This window comes from Pleuronectes platessa, chromosome 18 (assembly GCF_947347685.1).
Source record: "Pleuronectes platessa chromosome 18, fPlePla1.1, whole genome shotgun sequence".
Taxonomy (NCBI): domain Eukaryota; kingdom Metazoa; phylum Chordata; class Actinopteri; order Pleuronectiformes; family Pleuronectidae; genus Pleuronectes; species Pleuronectes platessa.
In genome coordinates, this window is record NC_070643.1 from 1,633,404 (window position 1) to 1,657,917 (window position 24,514).

At 40.3% G+C, this 24,514-nt stretch overlaps 1 protein-coding gene across 2 annotated transcripts; it reads right to left on the reverse strand.

Moving 5' to 3' along the window:
• Positions 1-102: 102 nt before the first annotated feature.
• On the reverse strand, positions 103-24,472 carry vars2 (valyl-tRNA synthetase 2, mitochondrial). 2 transcript variants are annotated; one of them, XM_053446724.1, is made up of 30 exons: positions 24,454-24,472; positions 23,873-24,061; positions 22,919-23,000; positions 22,720-22,820; positions 22,377-22,498; positions 22,179-22,245; positions 21,213-21,310; positions 21,045-21,126; positions 20,579-20,698; positions 19,861-19,969; positions 19,675-19,763; positions 16,887-16,977; positions 16,633-16,760; positions 16,366-16,469; positions 15,955-16,036; positions 15,726-15,802; positions 15,485-15,572; positions 15,250-15,343; positions 14,204-14,274; positions 13,470-13,595; positions 13,263-13,367; positions 10,714-10,782; positions 10,537-10,615; positions 6,365-6,495; positions 5,153-5,305; positions 4,310-4,558; positions 3,240-3,351; positions 2,945-3,138; positions 1,968-2,117; positions 103-308 (listed from the first exon to the last, which is right to left on the reverse strand). In XM_053446724.1, exons 2-30 carry the CDS (start codon positions 24,059-24,061, stop codon positions 207-209), a joined length of 3,264 nt encoding a protein of 1,087 aa, XP_053302699.1. In that variant the 5' UTR covers positions 24,454-24,472; the 3' UTR covers positions 103-206. The 2 variants fall into 2 exon arrangements, with proteins under 2 accessions (XP_053302699.1, XP_053302698.1); XM_053446723.1 differs by lacking the exon at positions 24,454-24,472 and adding an exon at positions 24,207-24,441.
• Between the last annotated feature and the right edge of the window lie 42 nt (positions 24,473-24,514).

A 24,514-nucleotide genomic window follows, 5' to 3' on the forward strand; every position in this document is an offset into this window, starting at 1 on the left:
GTGTAAAATTTGCTGTCAGCATCGCAACCTAAACGGAATTAAACTTTGCAAACTGCTCAGCTTTATGAAGCCTTTATATGGTGAAATACTGCAGTGCGGTAGTTTGACAGTGAGATTAGGTTTATTATATGAAAAACCTTAATTATATGATACAATGTGACAACATTATGAACAATTCAAGTTCATCAGTTCTGATTTCCAGCAGTTCACAGTGTAATGCCTGTTGGCTTCAGCGATGTTGTTTGATTCTCCTGCAGCATCTTCAGCTGGTCCTCAATGGTTTTCACTTCCTGTTGCAAGGCGGACATCTGAACACAAAGACGAGCTACAATGTTTATCACATTCGTTTTTTCATGCTTGCTAGTATATAATTAGACAACATCATGCGAAATTACAGTAAAATACTGAACTTTCTGACATTCCTCACGAAGCGAGTCGTTCTGATGCATTGGAAGAACCCTCATTCCACATCTCAATCCCATTGGATGCCCAATCCTTTGACATTTTAGTAAATGTAACACGCTCTAAAATAATGATCTAAAATCTGGCCACCCCTGTCAGATGTTGTGAGGTCCTTTCAGTTAGATGTTATCAGCTGGCCCCACTTATTGAGTGACCAACATGCTTAATTTTCTGGCCAAGCCCTATTTTCCTAGCCTGGATGCCAGACGAACTTAGCCCCGCCCACAACATTTTTGGTCGGGCAGTTCGGTCTGGAGTCGCTCCGTTGAGGAAAAATTATGCCCGACCGGGCCAATCAGATTGTCAGGGCGGGCTTTATACGATGATTGACAGATGATCAACGGTAACGTAATCAACCACGTCATTAAAGTGCCCTTGGGTTGAATTCGTTTTCACAGAAACGTGGAGGCGACGCCAAAGCACCGCGCTAATCCCTATCGCCCCGGCGCTTCGCTGTTCACAACGGACACTGAAGCGACGCTGAACCGCCGGGCAGTGCTAATAATATCACCCGTTGATCCAGTAGATCGCTGCACGGCTTTGTGCCAGTCACACCGGAGGCTGAAGCACCGCGCTGCGCCAAGGCTGCCTCGCGGTGCTTCAGCCTCCGGTGTGACCGGCACAAAGTTTTAACATGGGAGTGGATGGGAGCCAGCTGTTATTTAAGGCTTGGCGCTGCGCTGAAGCGTCCGGTGTGAACCCAGTAAATAACTCACAATGCGTTGCTTAGCATACGTCACATACTACGTTGCTCTGATTGGTTGTAGGTCTATCCAAATGAGCGAAGAAGAATTTTACTTCCTGGTCAGTTGAAACACGCCCCATAATCACAGCCCAATGGAGCGGTCTCAGACTCACATTCTGACTAGAATTGTGAGTCTGACAACGTCAGGCTACTATTTTCCCCAACTGAAAGCAAAAAGTTCAGTGGTTTGTTATTTAAAAAAAAAAAGAATCTATTTACCATTAAATTTGGTGCGCAGACACACGTGCACACACACGCGCAGGCACACACACAGCTAATTAAATTTGTTTTAAATTGGAAGAAAATTTGGTCAGTTTAATCTAAAGTTTGTTGAATAGAGTGGCTGTGGTGATATGGAGAATTTTCACTATATTACATTTCATACAATAAGGCTATGTGTGGGGGTTCCGCATCTTGCCCAAGGACTTTCTATTTCTATATAAAAGAAATTCACTGCCCCAATGTTCACATTGTCATTAGGAGTCCAGCCTTAGAACATCTACACGCCAATCAAAAATCATTGCACACATTAGTGGTCCTGCCTGAAAACATATTTATGCTGGCATTCACAGTCTTCACGCCACCTATTGGCAACAGGAAGTAATCCATGTAGGACAATCATCTTGATAAACAGCAATATAATGCTGTTTTGGTGATTGTTCTGCAGCGCCACATTGTGAAAACAGTGCGTAATACATGATGATGACCAACTACATATAACCCATAGCAGCTTCCCTGCATCTGCCTGCCCAATGCTCACCTTATGGTCCATCTTCTGCCTGACATGAGCAGGAACCTTGGTCAGGAAGTTAGGAGATTGGACTTTGCAGAGAATTTCCTTCAACTTTGGAACAAGCTTGTCTCTGCGCTGGGAGAGCTGCAGGATCTGTTTCGCTACGTTCACTCCACTCTGATAGAGGAAACCATATAATACTATATGTTACTCATCAACATCCTCATCAACACCTTGAAACCGTTAAACAGTGGATGATACAAGCATTCTGGTGTGCATCAATGTGGATGCATTTTCAATTTGTCTATCAACGAAAATTCTGTTTTGATGCTTCCACATATGTATACTACATGCTACAATTGATAATTACATTCTGTGGCTGCTCTGTGGCATGAATACAAATGCTGAGCAGGCACAGTTGATTCTGATATTGTATAAAGATGACAAGAGAAAAATTCAAGGGGCTCATTGGTAGGGATCAGATGGCAGGCAGGGTTGCACAGTCAACCAAATTGACATATGACAATGTATAAAGTAGAAAATCACATAGGAAAATGCCATAGGGGGTTCCAATGCTAACAATCATTATTTTATTCATTCTGCAATTGATTTACCCAATCAATTGCCAAATGAATATACATTTGTAGTGAAAACCGTTTTATGTATTCTGATTCAAAGAGATTGTCATTGAACCTCAGTAATATGAACTCATCCAAAGTAAGCTAACTTTTGTTTGGCCACATCCAGCATCAATTATTCGTTGCATACATTGTAAAGTATGTAAAATCACCCTCAAATGTTTTCTGTATAAAATTTTGCCTATAAATGCCCTCCGTAATTCAAAATAACTTTGGTCAGTCAGTCATTTATTTCTGTCACACAATACCAAAAATGCAGGGATATAATGTAAAGATAAGTGGCATATTTTCACATTTAAGAAGCTGGAACCTAAAAAATGTGGGGGTGCATGGCTGACTGTAAAATGAGTAGCTGTGGGCACACACCTGAACGTCAAGGTGTAGCTGGCAAGAGTGTTCCACCACACCGATGAGGCTTCCTTCAGGTGGAGGAGTGGAGTGGAGGTCGTCTGATCCTTGAGGACAGTAGATATGGAGACACGAGGTCCGGCTTAAAGTCCAAACAGCTGACCCAAAGTGAAGGAGGACTTGGGCCTGACTGGGTGTACACACTGCCCACACTGAAACACACAACATACAAGCAACAGGAAAATATTATTGATTTATCTTCTATATGCCAATCTTTGAGAAAATAATTGTTTTCAACTGTTAAATAACTTACTGGCAGGTTTATCTTTGGTCATGCCACACTGAGCTCGTAGTGAGCGGGCTGTTCGGATCACTTCTTGAATCAGCAGAAAAGCACTTTCCACTTCAGGGAAATGCCAGTGTGCCTGGGAGGATGGAGAGGGAAAAAAATTACACTTCCGCTAAACACAAGGAAATGAGCATGGTCACGTAAACAAGAGGAACGTAGCAGAAAAATAACTTTGAAGTTACCTATAGGGAAGGATAGTATATCAGCACTTTATTAGTAACACTTGTACACCTGCTTTTTCATGCATTTATCCAATAAACAAATTCTGAAACTGCTGACCACTTTGGATTTTCACAGACAAGTTAACTTTTTAACTCAGAATGAAGTCCAAAACAAAAAAAATCCCAATTAGCAGCATTTCTGCAGATGGAAACACCTCAATAATTCGGATATCCATCCCTTCATTTATATAAAAAAAATTACACATGCAAAGAGCAGCCTCTTAGATCTGCCGTTTCAGTTACTTTGCTATTTAGTCAATAAAACCCAGGTCAGTTTCACCTCCCTTTAACTGACTGGAAAGTCTTGTGATTTGCCCCGTCAGAGGATCAGCCTGATTGAACTCTGACAGTTGAAAGGTAAATAAACTAATTGAAGTTTTAAATTTAAAATCAGGCCTCGGGCCAAAGGTACAAAGTCCCCAGTGCAAAAAAAACATCTACAGGAAATCATTTGCCCCTATTCCCATAAAATATCTTAATCGGCCAAAAGACCATCACTCCTTGTGAAGACAGTCACTGCTTGTGATGCCAACTTTTTATCAATCAATTTTATTTTGTTGTGTGTTTTATAAAAGTGTCTTTTATGTAATCGTTACTTTTAAATATGTCGGTTTGGATGTGACATGCTGTGTTTTTAATATACCTTTTATAGCAATTTTAAAGTATTTTTTAATTATATTTCTATCCAGTAATAAGAAATTAAAAAAATGTAAAAGTAAAAAAAATCAAATACAGGTTAAAAAACATGAGAGAATATTTGTTTTATGTTTGTTTCTTAATGTGGATGAAGAGGTTTGATGGTTGTGGTCCTACCAGCTGAGAGGAGCAAGGGTACGGTTGTAAAGACAGGCTGGTCTGGGAAGCAGCTCCATGTCTGAATGGCTGGAGTCTCTGCCACAGCTCCTCAGTGATGAAGGGCATGAAGGGGGAGAGCAAGGCTAGAGACACAGACACACAGTGATAGAGGACACTGGTGGCCACATGCCTCATGCTGTCACTTCCCTCTGTGTTAGGCTGGACCATTGCCCCCTCATCCTGGGCCAACACATGCTTCACATGCTCCTGTAATACAGACACAGCCAAGGAAATTACAAACAGCAGGAACTTCCACTTCGATACTTAGAAAACTACTGTCAGCTTCACTAAAATACCAGCATTGTTTAAGCCACCCTGTAGAAATATAAATAGTGCATTGTTGCATCTAAACAAATGTGTTTAGTTTACTCCTGGTGCTCAAGACCCAAGAGTTTTCAAGCTCCTAAAACTGACTTGTTTGCAAACCCTGCTTGCCCTGTGTTATTGAAAACTGCAAGTTTGCATTTTGGACAGGACAGTGTGCGACTGGACTACCAGTGGTGAATGTAGAAACAGTTACTGTCAGTAATAGTTCCACCTCATAATTCCAAGAAAAGAAATCCCTGCTTTCACTGTTCACAATTGCTATTCCTCATTCATAAAACTTCATGCAACCAGGTGCAGAGTGGACAACCTGCTTACTGTTTACACTGGCTTACACATGCCTAGTGTACATGATGTGATGTGTTTTCAGGTGCGGTCTCATCTCTCATTTAAGATAGCAAGTAGATTACATTTTATAAAAAAAGGAAACAAAGAAGGATCACAATGTCATTAAAATGGAGATATACTGCTCCTCACCATGTAGACATCACACAGGCTATGGACCCAGAAGGAGTACAAGGCAGATGTGACAGTGTGTAACTCATAGGCTTCAAAAGCCTGCTCACACTGTAACACTGTGCTGTAGAGTCTGGAGCAAATCCACCGGTCCATGCTGCTCAGAGGAGTTGTCTGAAAATTGGAAAAAAAAGGGACACTGTAAAACACAGAAAACATTTACAAAGTGTATTCAGGTAATCTTTGAGTATAACTTTACAGATTTCCCATTTCAGAGCAGAGCTTCAGCTTAGGTGTCCATTTTTATGTTAGTGTAGAAACTCATTGTTTGAATCACACATTTCCCTTTTCTCATTCAGTTTTATTTTTACATAAGTCCAAACATAAGCAGTTAAAACTGATAAAGTATGGGAACACACAACAGTAGAAGCTATTCTTCAAATTTAAAGTTAACCAATAGTCCAGGCAAAGTAACTCATTTTGGAGCCAAAAATCGAATCAATTGTAAAATAATTGTTTTCAGCATAGATCATTTATATGAGGTGTCCAGAACAGCACACTAAAAGTCCTAAGAAATCCTAGTTGAGGAAATATGTTTAATTCTCATCAACCCGAGATGTGTTGCAATAAGGCCAGGCAACGATACACCCCAATGAGGCTATATTTTTCCTTTACTCCTATCAAAATGAAACTTTACACAATGAAAGTACCCATGAAAAGTGGAAACTTTTAGTATGTTGTTCTGGACACCTCATAGAAATTATCTTTGCTGGAAAAAAAATATTTTACAATTAGTCGGTCGTAAAACTTTTCTTTGCCTAGACTACAAGAACAGAACAACACTTATGTGGCCTGGGTTTCTATAGTATGGACTGAACCTATCATATTTTGTTATGTTCTTTATACTTTCTTATAGAAACTGATCAACATTTGGGAAAGTTGGTTGAGTGTAAGGTTATCGAATCATATTGATCTAATGTATGAAGTATGAAGCAGTCAGCCTAGCTTTGTATAAAGACAAAAAGACGCAAAAAGCAGCTTGTCTTGCACTGTCCAAAGGCTAATACACCAACCAACAGCTTCATTAAGAGCTAAAAACATTCAAGTTTCGCACTTGTAATTATAACTTGAATTCTGAGGCTGTCGGTATATATAAGTTGTAAAATATATATCCATCAAAATAAAGGCACAACCTAAACAAACATTATGGCTTTCATAGGTTCTGTGCCGTACCTCTTCCAGGGATGCCACTGGGGCTGTAATGTGACCCAACACTCCCAGTGTGAATCTTAGCGTTTGCCACATTTTGTTGCAAAAGTGTCTGCAGCTCAGTACCTGAGAGACGGACAAACTGATGTCTTCTCCTGATAAGAGACAGTCAAACACACAGCGTAAGGATAACTTTGCTTTTATGGTGAATAGTTACTAGTGGGAGAAGAAAGGACATGAGTCAACAATAAAAACTGAAATAAAAAACACAATACAACAGATGGATCAACAATATAAAAACAGTTAAAATAGTAAAATGTCAAGAGTGAAAAGATAAAATCCTGCCACTTATTAACTATTTATAAATGCTTACCAATAAAGCAGAGTTTTAAGCAGAGACTTAAATGATGTTAATGATTGCCTGTCTGATTTCAATAGATTGAGTGTTTCACAGTCAGAAGGCTCGAACGGCAAAGGCCCGGCAGTTACCATTAGTCATAAGCCGGGATCTGGGAACAACAAGTAGAGCTGCATCCACTGATCTCAGAGAGCGCTCGGGCACATAAGGAGCCAATAGATATTTAATTAATAGTAAAAGTGATCAATAAAATGTCTATATCAATCCGAAATAAAAAGGCAGCCAGTGTAGGTCGGCTACCACAGGAGACATGTGTTCATATTCCTTTCGGGCAGCAACGTTTTGATACAGTTTGAGTCGATGAATGGAGCTTTCACCGATACGAAGCCTAAAGTGCATTACAGTAGTCCATGCAAGAAAAATTAAAGCATGTATAAATTTATGCAATTGAGCGGAAACTAGAGATTTCTCATGATACACAATATATATATCCATACAGTGCCTTGCATAAGTATTCACCCCCTTTGGACTTTTCTACATTTTGTCATGGTATAACCACAGATTAAAATGTATTTCATCGTGAGTTTATGTAATGGACCAACACAAAATAGTGCATCATTTGGAAGTGGGGGGAAATATTACATGGATTTCACAATTATTTACAAATAAAAATCTGAAAAGTGTTGAGTGCATATGTATTCACCCCCTTTACTGTGAAACCCCTAACAAAGATCTGGTGCGACCAATTGCATTCACAAGTCACATTTGCAAGTCACATAATTAGTAAATAGGGTCCACCTGTCTGCAATTTAATCTCAGTATAAATACACCTGTTCTGTGACAGACTCAGAGTTTGTTGGAGATCATTACTGAACAAACAGCATCATGAAGACCAAGGAGCTCACCAAACAGGTCAGGGATAAAGTTGTGGAGAAATATGAAGCAGGGTTAGGTTATAAAAAAATATCCAGAGCTTTGAACATCTCTCTGAGCACCATAAAATCCATCATAAGCAAATGGAAAGAATATGGCACAACCGCAAACCTACCAAGAGGAGGCCGTCCACCCAAACTGAAGAGTCGGACAAGAAGAAAATTAATCAGAGAAGCAACCAGGAGGCCCATGGTTACTCTGGAGGAGTTGCAGAGATCCACAGCTGAGGTGGGAGAATCTGTCCACAGGACAACTATTAGTCGTCTACTCCACAAATCTGGCCTTTATGGAAGAGTGGCAAGAAGAAAGCCATTGTTGAAAGGGATCCATAAAAAATCCCGTTTGGAGTTTGCCAGAAGCCATGTGGGAGACACAGCAAACATGTGGAAGAAGGTGCTCTGGTCAGATGAGACCAAAATTGAACTTTTTGGCCTCAATGCAAAACGCTATGTGTGGCGAAAACCCAACACTGCCCATCACCCTGAGCACACCATCCCAACAGTGAAACATGGTGGTGGTAGCATCATGCTGTGGGGATGCTTCTCTTCAGCAGGTACAGGGAAACTGGTCAGAATAGAGGGAAAGATGGATGGAGCCAAATACAGGGAAATCCTTGAAGAAAATCTGATGCAGTCTGCAAAAGACTTGGGGCGGAGGTTCATCTTCCAGCAGGACAATGACCCTAAACATACAGCCAGAGCTACAAAGGAATGGTTTGGATTAACGAATGTTAATGTCTTAAAATGGCCCAGTCAAAGCCCAGACCTCAATCCAATAGAGAATCTATGGCAAGACTTGAAGATTGCGGTTCACAGACGGTCTCCATCCAATCTGACTGAGCTTCATCTTTTTTGCCAAGAAGAATGGACAAACCTTTCCATCTCTAGATGTGCAAAGCTGGTAGAGACATACCCCAAAAGACTTGCAGCTGTAATTGCAGCGAAAGGGGGTTCTACCAAGTATTGACACAGGGGGGGTGAATACTTATGCACCCAACAGATGTCAACTTTTTTGTTCTCATTATTGTTTGTGTCACAATAAAATTTATTTTGCACCTCCAAAGTACTATGCATGTTTTGTTGATCAAATGGGAAAAAGTTTATTTAAGTCTATTTGAATTCCAGTTAGTAACAGTACATAATGGGAAAAAGTCCAAGGGGGGTGAATACTTATGCAAGGCACTGTATTTTGAAATCTCCTCTAAATCACGGTACATATTTTAAATTCAACCCTTTGATGCACATATTTCACAAGTATGATGATTCAAGTAGACAGTCTTTTTTTATATACATGCAGAAAGAGGAAAATCACAATCAAGTAAGTAGCAAACTTGGCTGCTGCACTCATAAGATTTTGAGAAATTTAAATAAATAAGGTAGGCCTTCCTACTGTAGCCTAGTTCTCAAAGACCCTTAAAAAACAGAGCTCAAAGCAACAAAAAGGTGCATTCAACAAGAATCCTTGAGAAAGATAATGCCAACTCAAATAAGTTAAAGTGCAGTTTTTCAGTTTGATCAAGTTTGTAACAACAGATCATTTAAAAAAAAATTGTGAAATAGCATTGTGTGTTAACCACAGAGGCAGAAGTCCAGGCTGTGACTGTGAAAACCTCACTGAACAGTAAAACCTCACTGAACAATAAAACTCCCATCACAGGAGGAGTGGGAGCGGTTTAAACAAACACTAATTTACTTCATGTAATGATCAGGTCCTAATAACTGACAAGTGTTTATTAGTTAAAGTGACAGCAAGTCAGCAGGAGAGTGGAGGAGGACACGATAACTCCAGCTCGGTGCAAAACAATCTTCTGATCATTGTGCAGCTGTGGACCAGAGAGAAACTCTGTATTTTCACTGATTGTTTCCAATGTTCTTCAACAGAGTCACTTACTGGCTTCACATTAACGCTCCTCTGATTTCACTGTGTGCTCAAAGGCAGCACTTAAGTCTAAAATGCTTGTGCCTCTATCGGCTGTTAAATTTGGTTGCTGGAGACCTTCAAATGGCCTTCAGCCTTAAAACCTGACCAACACTGCTAAAAATATAATTGTTATTCATGAAAGAGATTAATTGGTTTGAGATTATTTTCTCGAGCACCTTAGATAAAAACGATAACTTAGAAATAGGTCTGTAATTGCGTGTAGTAAAGAGTCCAGATTATTTTTTTTTCAGCAGCTATTGATTGATTGCATGTTTGAAACAATTTGGGAAGATGCTGGCTGTCGGAGAGTTGTTAATAATCAATCAAATAAAAGGACCAACAGTAGGGAATACCTCTTTTAAAAAAGTATTTGGGATAGTATCTAAAATGAAGGTGGAGGATTTCATCTGGGAGATAAATTTAATTACTGGATGCTAGCAAACAAACGCAGTATCACCTGCACCTCTTCAGCACCCCTAAAGTTGGTCCTGGCATACCTTTTGTCACAATATAATAAAGGGTTTTCCAGTGTGATGCTGTTAGCCAATAACAAGCGTGTGAATCCTGGTGGATTGCTTTGTAACACCAACACTGAATTTCTACTGTTTGCCTTGCAAACCTAACAATTAATAATAAATTCAATGCGTCAGTGATAACTTTCCAGAATTTATGTCCTCTGTGATTATTATAAACTGTTGTGCAGTGTTTTAGCAGCAGATGAGCCTTCAAATACATAATCTGCTACTCCAACTTTTAAGCAGACGCATTGCAGATCTCTTGCCAGCGAATGAAAGATTTGGGGAGAACCAATCAGTAGTCCTGTCAGCTCTTCACTACAGTCCCTCACAACTTATCTCGCTCATTCAGTCTAGTTAAAGCTGTATCCCATCTTCTTTTCCTGCAACAGTGTTTCACATTCACACAGCTCCAAACATTCATTCACTCTGACAAAAGGTCTCTTTTGACAGAGCAGAGAGTCACTCACCCTGCATCTTGTGTGAGCAAAGGGCGAATCTCAGAGCGTCCGTTCCACACTGAGGGATCCCCTTAGGGAAGTCTTTCCTCTGTGGGGAAGCAGATGTAGCAGACAGATAAGTGAGGAAGTAATGAGTGTGCTCAGTCAGCTAGAAACACATTCAGATAAGGAGAGAGAAGAGCTGACCTGTGCTTCTATGGCAAGCAGCTGCTCCCTTGGGTCAAGGTTCCCTTCCATCACTTTCTCCTGAAGTCTCTTGGAGGAAAAACATATATAAGGGAATGCGTTTCACAGCAGAATGACTTTTGAGGAGAACGCACCAGACATCAATCTAAATGGGCTGTTTTCTATTCACTACTATAAGCTACACTGTCACTTTGCAACTTATCAGCCCTCTGACAGCTTTACTCTTCTCATATCCCAGATAATATAAGCTCCCTTCACTTTTTTGCCCCTGTAAATCCCTCCAGGAGACCAATTGCTACAACACACACAGCACTGTATCTAAGCAGGGGAGGTAAAAGGAAAACCCTCAGCACCTAGACAAGGTGTCAAAGTTTAGAGTTGTCAGCTTTAATGCAGATGGAATGTTGGCCGCAAAAATGGAACTACCTGCCAACCTAAATGCTGATATAATATGCCAACAGGAATCACACCTGGAATACACCTAATCATTGCCAATCACCACTACCCTTTATGTGTGGCCATAAACATATATACCTGAAAACAAGGAGTGCCTTGTTGTAGTGATTTTACAGCCACAATACCGTCTGGGGTAGCAGTGGAGGTATGGGGCCTGAACCACGACCTCTCGAATCTTCTTGACGCAAAGGATAATGCATCCTTCCAGAGTGCATTAGCCTTAGTGGATATAACCAGTCCAGCATAGATTTGACTCTTAAAAGCAAAATATGCCTGGGCAACTATCAAAAAGGCTCTAACTCTAAAAAGGAACACCAGTCAAGAATAGATGACATTACCGGCAAAGAAGCAGCACAATAACTGCTGCTGAATGGAAAGCCTAACAATAAAGAAAGGGGATATCTAAAGAAAAGGAAACAGGACTGGGCCACATCATGCAAAACTGTGACAGAAACTTTGAACTGTTCACCTTGGAAAGAACTGAATGCGGCAATGAAACACCTCACATTTTGGGGATAAAACTAAAGATTGTCTCCTATTGTTATTAAACACCTGGGCTATAGTCTACCAGATCTCAAAGATATAGAAAAAAGCAAAGGTGATGGATTTACTGACCCCGCATCTCCCAAAAGTTATCATCCAATATCCTTATAATGTATCATGTACAATATATGAATGCATAATCCTATTCCATCTACTATCAAACTGTTGAGGAACACCTCTCACATATTATGAAAATTCCACTTTTGTAGTGCTTCTACACGTTAATTTGGGTATCTGGCATGTCTACCGTCTCAAAAACTCTGGAAAAAAACAACTCCCGCGATTTGTTGTGGTTCCTCTATGTCAGAAACGATACGCTAGAGTACGTTGAATGGGATTACAACCGAAATAAACGTCATAGTCACACCATGCCCATGTAGGGAGTTTTAGCTACATGGCCTTGGCCGAGCGAGCTAACGCTCGCGGGGCGGGGCACTCAAAACAGGTCAATCTGAGGAGGGCTGTTTTAGACAGGGTAAAAAGGGTGCTGTTTTAAATGATCCTTGTGGTATTTTGACCAAAATATGTTACAGACATTTCATTAAGACCCCAAGGATCCATATCAACTGTGGTAAAATGGGCATAATATGTCCCCTTCAACATCCACACAAACGATTAGGGATGGGGAAAAAATCAATTCAGTTACGAATCGTGATTCTTATGAATCGATTTTTTTTAATTTAAAATAATAAATAATAATAATATTTTTTTTATAAAACATATATTTATTGGTTTTATATGGTTTTATAACCTCACCCCAGAGCATGTTGACCAGCTGTTGTTTTTGCACAAGAATCTAAACATATCCAAGCACTAGCTTTGCATAGCCTACATGCAAACAGTGTAGCATAGCTTACTTTTTGTTTATTTCAAAGTTTGTGTTGTAAGTAAACTTGTATTCATTCTATTTAATTTACCTTTATTGTTTAAAAGTAGCCTAAGTGGCATACATTTCTTAATCTGTCAGTTTTTTGCAGTTGACAGGGACTATACAATAATAGGGCACATTTTTATTTGTTTTCTCTATTGGCTGCCCGGCAGTCATTAAGTTAATGTCAATGTTTGAAATAAAACTTGTAAAGCTCTAACTGAATTTGACTCTGTTGTATTTGAAGGTATGATTCAACTGTTTAACACGGTCCAGTATTTAAAAAAAAAAAATCGCAAGAAATCGTAATATCGAATTGCAATACTTACAGAATCGCAATACCGACAGAATCGTAATACATATCGTATCGCTACCTAAGTATCGTGATTGTATCGTATCGGGAGGTCCTTGCCGATTCCCGCCCCTACAAACGACCACCTGCATTACCAGCGCAATCTCAGATACATACACGCAAATGACCTTTGCATTGCCACAGAGTCAAGCTGCTTTCAGACATGCACTGAACTTCAGAGAGCTATATATGTGAGCACAAATAAAAAGTCCGGACGAAGTCTGAATGAGCTCATGTAAGAACACAGAATGAGATTCACAGGAGGAGTGTGACAAATATCAATGCATTTATAGTAATATGGCTCCTGAGCTAAATCCACATGCTACCTACCTCCAGAGATACTCCATGAATTACATCTAATGGGTCGATGACATTTCCAAGAGATTTACTCATTTTTCTTCCATGTTTATCTCTCACCAGAGAGTGAAACAGCACCTGAGGAAAACAAACAGAGGAATATGATAGCGTTGACTGAGACTATGATTCAACAAAAGAGTTTGCATGTAGTTTTGTGTTGAGGTTTTATCAACTAAGTACCTGCTTAAAGGGCAGTTGTCCAGTCAGCTCTGTGCCCAGCATTACCATTCTTGCCACCCAGAAGAAGACGAGGTCATTGCCTGTCTCCAGAATAGAGATGGGGTAGTAGTGCTGAAGGTCAGTCGTCTGTGGGAAGTGAAGTTCGGGGTATAATCAGCAGGCGTTTTGTTTATTCGCATGGGAAGGGATGATGGTGGGTGTGTGTGTGTGTGTGTGTGTGTGTGTGTGTGTGTGTGTGTGTGTGTGTGTGTGTGTGTGTGTGTGTGTGTGTGTGTGTGTGTGTGTGTGTGTGTCACAGTGATCGTAATATACTGAGCTTATAGTGCATTCTGCCTGCCTGTGGGTAAGATTAAGCCATCTCCGATCATCTCGCTGCTCCTCCTGTTTTGCTTTGTGTCATGCCCTCGTAAATCTCTCAGGCATTTTCAATGTTTAACAATAAAATGCAGATCCTGCTATTGAGACAGCCGATCCTGCTATTGAGACAGCAGCACTAACTATACGAAGTACACTTGCACACACAAATGCTCTGTCTGTACAAGCAGCACTCTCTGTGTGGGTGTGGCTGAGAGAGAATGGCAGAATTTACAGGTTTTCAAGGGGACACATTTTTGGTTCATTTTGGTTTAAAGCATGGCACCCACCAACCTCCTCTACAAAATTATTCATAATTAAAATAGATGTATGACAATGTATGGGGATGTTTACTGATTAGGAGTGTGAGGGAAGTGTACCTGTTCTGGCCAGCCAAGCATGGCGAAGGGAAACAGTCCTGAGGAGAACCAAGTATCCAAGACATCAGGGTCTTTTGATGTAAGAAACAAAGAAATACATGTGTGTATTTACATGAATGTAATTTGCATCAGAGAAGGACCAAAATACCAGACCTCAATCACAAGACTAGTAATTAAGCGACAAAAATGGTTTGTATGCACAGCCCATACATTTTTGGCATTACTAAATTTAAAGAATAAAGTCAAAAGAAAAAGAAAAAAAATGATTTATGAATATATGAGGATAAGTTTATTCGACACATTATCTGCCTATTTGATGATAGGCAGATAATGTATGGTCTTTTTAAAATAAGCTGTGTCAATGTGTCTAGACCAGGGGTGGGCAAACTTTTTGACTCGTGGGCCAAAATGGGTTCTAAAATTTGACAGAGGGGCCGTGCCAGGAACAGATGGATGGAGTGTTTTTGTGAACTAATGACATGGAAAAATCATTACATGAAAGGATTTGGCCTTTAACAAGTAGCAAAGCATTTATTTACAAGGCAATTTAACAAAAACTCGCCTTCGGAGAAAGGCTTGCTAGCCTTTGCTATTTCGAATGCCACCAAGAAACTTGGCTTGGTAGTTGACTCCTGAATCGCAGTTTGTCGGTGAAAAAAATGTTGCTGAGTCTGTAAATTAGCCGCCAACTTCTGAACCGTAGCCGCCTTTGTGGCAAAGTGACGGCTGATGTTGGACTCCTTGAAAACTGCGACAGCTTCTCGGCATATCAGGCATACAGCCTTCGATTGGACTTCAGTGAAAAAGTATTTTGTTGTCAACTCCGTGTTAAACACTCTGCACTCATTGTCCACTTTTTGTCTCCTTGTTCCGCTCATTTTACATATCATTTTACTTTCGAGCCCTATACACCACACTACCGGTCAAATTGTATTTAGCTGACGCTTTTATCCAAAGTGAATTACAGTTAATTCATCATCATTCATTTTCATCAGCTGATATAGCACCATGACAGATCCAGTGACACACGTAAGACTGGTGATCACCTTGAGTCAAAGTGATGGCCTCCGGACGCACTCCATATCTGATAGCAGCTCTCTGTCGCGCTTCATCCTCGCTCTGTCCCCAAACCCAACGCTCCTACAACAATTAACACACACACCAAACAACATCACTGGGAAAAAATTTCTTAATCTCTCAATATCTCTCTCTCGCTCTCTCTATCTCTCTCCTTCTATCTAAAATCTATTATTCTCAACATAAACGAGGCAAAGAGCAAACCTCTTTTGTGTCAGTACAATTGGGAAGCTCCACTTGGTAAGCAGGGATCTGATGACCCCACCAAAGCTGCCTGGAAATGCACCAATCACTGCAAAGGAAACAGTGGAATATTGTTAGGAACCCATGCATTGAAACAAAAGCTCATTCATCATTAGAGTGGTGTCATTTCATACACATGTCCGACCAGTAACAATGTACACACTCATTCAGTTTAACCAAGGCAAAGGTCAGAACTGTTTACCTGATGTTGGACAGCCACGTCTTCCAGGTCTTGTTGTAGTAGTCAGGGATGATTTGCAGCTGTCCGTCCTCCACTGCCTGATAGCAAACCACAAAGTCACGTGTAAGTGATAAAAAAATGTTGAAGATATTGAAAGTATAGTATGTGATATATGTATGTGATACAACTAAAAAATCTTATAGATATGAAAGTTGTCATATATATCTACATCTCACAGCTACCAACCAACCTGTAAAGCTTTTTTAGCCATTTGATCACAGCGGACGAACCACTGCTTCTTTAGAAGAGGTTCAATGATGTCTCCTGAACGGCTGTGACAAGTCAAATGAGAGAATCGACAAAATAGAAAATGATCCTGGCAAAAAAAGAGCCTGAAAATAAATCGTGCTCATCTTTCAGGGCCTCTGTACAGGGCCTCTGTACAGAGATCAACAGAGCATGCACAATTTTCATTGCATCAACCCACAAACAGAGACTGCACTCATGCTGCAGTGTTATCGACCCCTTGTAGATGTTAAAGACGAGAAATGCTCCAAACTCACTGACTGGACAGGCTGCCTTTTGTGACGAAGTGTTAAGCTACACACATGTATGAAGCACACACAAGGAAAGTCTGATGTATGTGTGGATTTTCCTCTACCTGCAGATGGGTAAAGTCATGGCATGACTCTTCTTTCCTCTGAAAAGCTTCCTCTCAACCAGTGCATCCACAACAAACTGCCTGGCATCAAAACGCTTCACTCCCTTAAAGGACACATAGCAACACAAACGTGGTCAGTGCATATACTACCACTGACCACAGGAACAACATTGGCTGTATTTTGTAAGTTGCAGATCGCTCAGTAATAACATCTCCTCAAAGACTTGATATGGTATTGACATGATAATAACAGTGGGGTCCACGCACCTCGAGCCACTGGCCACAGGGGGGTGTCATGGTGCCATCTCCTCTAATGACAGTGAGGCGTGGCAGGGAATGCCTCTGTGACAGCAGGAAGTCACTGTGGTCATGAGCAGGTGTCACCTTCACTGCACCTACGCAACACAGACAGTTCGACACAAGCAGCTCAGATAATATGAGAGCAGCAGCATTCAGGGACAAATCCACATAATGGACAAGCTGTTTTGATGACACTGTATCAGAGAGAGTGTTGCTATCACCTGTTCCAAGCTCCATGTCCACCATAGAATCAGTGATGATGGGCAGGAGTCTGTTGGTGAAGGGGTGTCTGCACTGCTTCCCATTAACAGCCTAAAAATGTACCCAATAAAAGATATGAGCACAGCACATCTGAGTTAATGAGGGTCATGTATAAAAATTAATTATAAGATGAGACATCTACCTACCAATATCACAAATGTCTGTCTGTCTGTCTGACTGTCTGTCTGACTGTCTGTCTGTCTGACTGTCTGTCTGACACATGATAAGTTTAGTGGGTGTAGGGCCGTATGCTTACAGTTTGTCTGCGGTATAGTATTGACATATACCACATACATTCCTTTGACCTCTTTATTAAACTCTGCAGAACAGTCAACACTTTGTACCACACATCCCAGCTCCCTGTTTCAATTCACACACACACAAAGTAGAACACCAACAGCAGATAATGAGCAGACCTTGGCCTAAAATCTCTCCCCCACAACACACTAAGGCAGCTGCTTTGAGAAAGGAACATTATGACCTCTGGTAGCCACGACAATGGAGTGCACGTACGATATCTTCATCACGCGACATTTCAAGAGGATGAGGCACTGTCCCGTCTAGATGCAGCGGCCTCCATCTAGTTTTGACCAATCCAAAACGAACCCCAGTCACGCCCAATATATCAATATATAACCTATGTGCGCACACTGTTTAAGTGCCTCTTTTTCTGTGTAGCCTTCTGCATAGAACTAGAGACCCATGCATGTCCAATTGCTGGACACCGCGTTTTCCTGACCTGTGACCTCTGAATAAACTTGCTTAATTTCAACTTGAGAACGACGACTCCTCTCCTTTGATTTCCACCCGCAACAATAGCTTGAACATGTCTTCTTCTACATTCTCTGATAGAACACAGAAGTGGTCAATTGTCTTTTAAGTATGTGATGGCAGATTTTATATTTAGTTAAGTTGAATGAAGGAATGATAAGTATAGATGGAGAATATTATTCTGAGATGTGTTCCTGTGTGTTTTAAGACTGCAAACATGTGGGGGTCAGCTTAGGAGACTCAGATGTGTATTCGTTGGAGATTCCTCTGTGCCTCTGCTGAGACACAAGGTTTTCACACCTAGACTCTTTTATGGGTCATCCAGCAGAGACAGGGGTCTAAGAGAAACTTGGAGTCTAAGCAGATTCCTGATGCCATTGTATTGTAACTTTCAAAGGGGTCCTCATTCAGATTGAAGGTGACCAAATGTAAGCCTGATTACAACAAAGCAGAGATCTGATTAGATGAACATTCTACATCTGTGTGAGGAGGGGTTTGACTTGTATAAAAGCATTGTGAGTTCACTGTTCATGTGCGCTTGCTCGGATCTTTCAGTGGTACAAGCAAGTTGCCCCCAGCCGCAGCTGGGTAAGAATTAAACAACCAGAACTGATAATTGTCATTGCTGTGAAATGTAATTAAATATTCTATTACAAGTAAAAGCACAATGTTCATTTTTGTTGCTGTAATGCTTTATACCTTAGCATGCTCCTCTTGCATGTCTTAGTATATCAAAGTTTAACATTGGCAGTGAGTACTGATTGATGAACTTTTATAATAATGTTACACTAAGCTGCTTGGGCCTTGGGTCTGATTTATCGCTCAGAGGGTTTGGTCAACTGGAGCTGTGCACTGGAATCTGCCATCTCTGACATGGAGGTGAAACAGTTTCACATACTATATATATATATATATATAGCTCTTATTTTGAAAATGTGTGAGCTGGGTCTGAAGATTGTGTCAATCGTGAGTACTTCCTCCACCACTGACCATTGTAGATTTTATCCATATCCTCTCCCCTTATCCTTACATACATGTACACGTACATATACATCATTGTTTATTTGTAAGTTTACATATGGGGAAATTGCAATAAACTCTTATACAGGGAGGGGCAATGCAGTTTACGTAATGTTTGAATTCAACATGTTTCTGATGTTAACTTGCAGCCCACCTCCCGGGTTAACCTTTTAAATTCAATCTAAAACAACAAAATAAAGTCCATTTGAGTATTTGTGTGTCTACGCGAGAATATATTGACACGATAATATAGAAGTGAAAAAGTGAATAAAATATTTGGATTTAAATGTGACTCAAAAGGGATTGTTATCACAACACAGGATTGTAATTCAGATGATAAGTGTTTCATATCTGTGAGCCTTGTAATGACCAGAAAGACCAAGATTGTTCTGCACCCTGCGACTCCACAGAGTCTGCTCTAACGCTGGCTACTCTTCTATTATAGTTTAAGTAAAATATTCAGTCTCTAAATTACTGAACAAAAATAGGAAGCTGTTCTCTCCTTTATCTGTTTACAAGAAAGCTGATAATTAAGGTTTTTTTCTGTTTTATTATTTGTATAAGTTAAAGTAAAAGTTTTCATCCAAGCTTATTCAAGATTCAAGAGTTTATTGTTATATGCACACGGTTATCTCTTTCTGCTGACTTAACTTTAATTATCCCTTTGAGATATCATCATCATAGTTGCTCTGGTTTTTACGTCACACCTAATTCAATATCATTTCCAGCAAACCCCAAAAACGTATGTTGCAGCATGGTAATAACAGCCTAATGATGTTGAACAGTTTGGTCTATTTGGGCTGAAAAGCCTGATGAATTCCTTTGATGTCTAATTTCCTTATTTTTATAGATTTATTCATATTAATATTCCCTAAAGAGGTTAACCCCTGTCTACATTCATGATATTCAAAGGCTGCATTACCTTCTTTCAAACATCAGTCAGAATTGAGTACTAACCTGATAACGAGGATCATCTGGATGAACAGCAACAGCTACATCTCCCAGCATAGTCTCAGGACGGGTGGTGGACACAATCACCTCTTCATCTAAAATACAAGGTAGAGGAAAATCGTAGTACAACAAATAACACACCATGTCCATGCAAAACTTGTGTCATACTTCCAATAAGTCACAAATCCTTACCGTGGTCCTCTATGGGATAAGCAAAGGTAAACATTGTACCAAACTCGACCTTGTTTTCATAACCAGGAACAGACAACATGGTCGGCCCTGACAGCTCCTTTGAGTCAACCTGACAACAAATCCACAAACAGAGTTAACATGTATGTATGATTTGCCCAAAAATGCAAAACAAGATTCTTTTGTAACGATGTATAGTCAGAAGGTAAAATAAGAGAAATGCTAAAAGCTGTGTCGACATTCAACAAGAAGATTACAGGGCATTTTTGTTTTAAGACCTCATTCTGCTGTTTGTGTTATTGGCATAGAACTGTCTTTGGCATTGGAAATGGACCTTAATAATGAATGGAATAGATTACTTTGGAAACTGCAGTTTCACACCTAATAATCTTGACTCTTGAATCTCAAGGCTCACTCACCAGCGTATACCAGCTTTCTACATGCAGTTAGAGCCCACAGATCCTTACAAAACCTAACAAATATCACAAGCTGCCTCCCTCTTATTAAATCCTGAATGTCCCGGACCTCCTTAAATTCAATTATGACATTTGACCAGCTTTGTTGGTGCTACTCTTTCTTTCTTTGATGAACTTACTGATGTCCCACAGTTTACCGTATATAACACACACAGAGTGTGTGTGTGTGTGTGTGTGTGTGTGTGTGTGTGTGTGTGTGTGTGTGTGTGTGTGTGTGTGTGTGTGTGTGTGTGAAGCTGTCTCACCTCTATGTCAGAGATGGCAGATTCCAGTGCACAGCTCCAGTTGACCAAACCCTCTGAGCGATAAATCAGACCCACGTCACACATCATGACAAAGGCCTCAGTCACAGCCCGGCTGAAACCCTGGGATAAAATCCAATTAACAGTAAAAACTGCCCTAATGAGCAGCTTAGTGTGACATTATTATAAAAGTTTATTAATCAGTACTCACTGCCAATGTTACACTTCGATATACTAAGCCATGCAAGAGGAGCATGCTAAGGTAGTATTTTAGTTCTTAATAGATTGAGGTTTATTAATTTAAATTACATAAAGTATCTATATCTATATATATCTATACTCTAAAAATAATATATTGATACACATAATTACCATCTAATAGAAATGACACATCTTAAAGAACCTGTGTAAGTCTTCTGACTCACTTTCCAGTGTCACATGCTGGAAAACAATAGTGCTACTGCCTTACTGGATCCATGGTGAAACAGGCTCTGCTCCAGTCCAGAGAAGCACCGAGGCTCCTCAACTGTTTGTAGATCTCTTCTCCTTTGCTGAGACATGGTGGATGATGCATGAAACAAATTATGTGTTGACCAAATAGCAGACACAAAGTGATGAGGTGAATGTGGAGACTTACTCATTCTTCCACTTCCACACCTCTTGTAGAAACTCCTCCCTGGTGAAGTTGTGTCTATGCTTCCCCTCTTCCCTCAGCAGTCTTCTCTCCACCACAGTCTATCACACAGGAAATGGAGACCTCACTGCACTCATCAGCATATGGAGGCTCAGTCAAATGTAGTACAATCACTTCACAAAAACTTAAGGTTTTCACAAGAATCTGTAACAGATATGTATAAAGGTCATTAAATGAATAAGTGAAGTAATGAATAGATGAAGAAAAACTTAAATTACCACTTAATTATATTGTAATACCTTTTTGCAGATATGTACCAAATGTTGCTGATATTGCATTGTGATCCATAGCTTTTCTTTGCTTGAGTCGTGTGTAGTACACGTTGGGAAAAGCTAAAACAAGCAGCACAGGCACCAGCTAATCAAATCACATTTAAGAAAATAAAGCGCTTGCTGGAGAGAGGAGGCAGAGGCAGCTGAGGAACAAAGCTAACATCGCTACAAGGTCAGCAAAGAAGTGCAATGCTCTAGTTGTTTTTAGACAACCAGCTATGTTGTGTGTCCTGAGCAGGAAATTGTGATTTATTGTTATTATGAAGATTACACCAGCACAAATTGTCAAGCACCCAAATTGTAAAGCATTAATGCAACGCCGATGTGCGAGTAAGTGAGTCAAATCAAAGTTACACTCGCTTTTTAGTGTGGAGAAAAGGAAATTTTGTCCTGAAAAGACTGCAACCTTTAAAGATATTCACAATATCTGAATTCAGAGTACGGATGCTCTATATTGTCTGTCTTTCATCATATGAACTGTGGATTTGTCGCTAACCACTTCTACTAGAACTTACAAAGGAAAAACCCTTCTCAAGGCTGGTAGGAACAGCAGGAGCAGGAGAGTCCTGAAAATATTAACCTATCCTTTAAATTCTCCATAGTCATGAATGAGAAAGAAAATAGGGAGTTGTCATACCTGTGTTGCAATACCTGCATGGTCACATCCTGGAACCCAAAGCACTCTGTAGCCCTGCATCCTTCTCCTGGTGGATTATAAATTGATACATTAATGCTACATCGACAGACAGCACTCCCAATGGGACACACATATCTGAATAAGTGACAACAGATTTGGAGTTTCACACAACATGCTGCAGATGCAGTTGGCAGTTACCTCCGAACCAGAGCGTCTTGTACAGCCACAGTCAGAGCATGGCCCAGGTGCAGAGTACCAGTCACGTTTGGTGGAGGGATGCACAGAGAGAAGGTCCGATCCACAGCGTGAGGTAATCTCTCCTGTATGGACGTGACAATAATTAAGTTTGAAAGCAGATGAGATAAAGACAAAGTTTAAATGCAAACCGTTTCTGTTTCACACATGCACATCTAACAAGTCATCCATTTTTACAGTCACAAATCATGTTTAGTGATTTGTCATTTATAAACTTCATATATAAAAGTTTATTCCTTTTTTTAATTAATAACATCAGCATTAGAGTGTTGTTATAGTTCCTGACATGTTGCTCTGGACTGAAGAATCCTTCTTTCTCCCACCACTGATACCAGCTGGACTCAACATACTCTGGACTGTATGAGGTTGGGAATGGCAGGCTGGTGTCTGTGAATAAGGGACAAAAACTTTTCTAAGTCTACAGAGACATACAAAGTGTAGCTGTTGATGGGAAAATCCAACAGAAGTGAAAAGAGGTCACTCACCTTTCTTTGTGCCAGGAGGAGTTGTAGCTGTGTACAAGATCCTCTGCTTCTCAGTCCATTTTACTGGTTTATCCTCAGCCGACTGGAAGTAAAATCCACATCGAAAGAGATCAATTGTATAGAGCAGAGGTCTTCAACAGGGTTACCACGACCCCTAGGGGGTCCGCGGAGATACTGCAGAGAGGGGGGGGTCGCGGAATGTTTAGTTGATTAGAGATTTTTTGCAATTTAAAAAACAAAATTCCCACGGTTTTAAATGTCTTCAAATACACATTACCATGAATCCGACATATTGTAGCGTTCAGATAAATGGAGGCAGAAGACGTTATCTTTCAGTCAGCAATGCACACACTGGAGCTCCTATACCTTGCACATGTTTAAAATAAAAACATGAATATATGAACCTGTGTATTATTTGAATAGCTTAGTATTGAATGCACAATAACAGGGTAACTATGATTATGGCTCTAGGCCCAGTTTAATATAAAACACAATGTTCATGCAATTTATATAGTAGGGGTTCCTAGCTCAATCTCTCCAGCAGTTTGGGGGTCCTTGGCCTGAAAAAGGTTGAAGAACCCTGAGTGTTTGATATTAAAATGGTAAACTGAAAAGAATCTTTTGGATTTTGCAGCCTTGGGAGACTGAGATACAAATTTAAATTATTAATAAGGAGGATTGGTGGGAAAACATGGCCACCATTAATCAAAATAACTTCACAAAGGACAGAGCTTATTACAGCGTGGTACGGCAACAGCACACAAACAGACCGCAAACGCCTGCACAGAGTGTTCAAATCAGCCCAGTACATCACTGGGACGACCGTCCCATCTCTGCAGGACATCTATCAGCAGAGGGTCCTCAGAATTTTCTGGTATAATTTCAGTATTAAATTTGGAAAAAATAATATGTTTCTTGGATGGAAGTATCTGCAGGGTTTACTTTCCTACTTACACTGTGTTGACTTGACAGTATGGCCTGTTCCCGCTCTCGTCTCCGCCTCTGTTTCTCAGATTGGAACCGTGGAGGAGATAATGACTGAGACGAAGAGGATGATGAAGTGTTTGATGGATTATTCGAACAGAGTCTTGCTGCTCCTCTGCTTATTAGCCTCACACGGAGGACACCACCTGTCCTCCACATCTTGAACACGAACAGAGAACACTCTCCGTGTCATGAAAAGTCGGTTCTTCTCATTCAGATAAACTAATACATAAACGAGCAACTCATGGTATACGTCAACCTGCAATGACAATTCCTGGTTTCAACTACAGCTATGTTTACTCACTGTGTTGTCAATACACTGTGAGTGCTCAGATGTCAGTCACGACCTTTTAATTTGGTCGTTGTAAAACCGCGAAACATTTCTACAGTGCTGTTGGTTGTATATAGACAGTGTGTCACTGTATGACTGTCTTAAAATAACAGTTCGAATTCATGTTACTCTGCTATAAAATATATGATGTCTTCCGCTCTCGAAATAAGCATGACATTTCCAGGCGGGTGGTTTTAACACACGGACAACCGGAACTTACTTATGTCCGTCTGGAAATATCTTCCCCTCAGCCCTACTGCTGTCAAGTTAGTCAAATTACA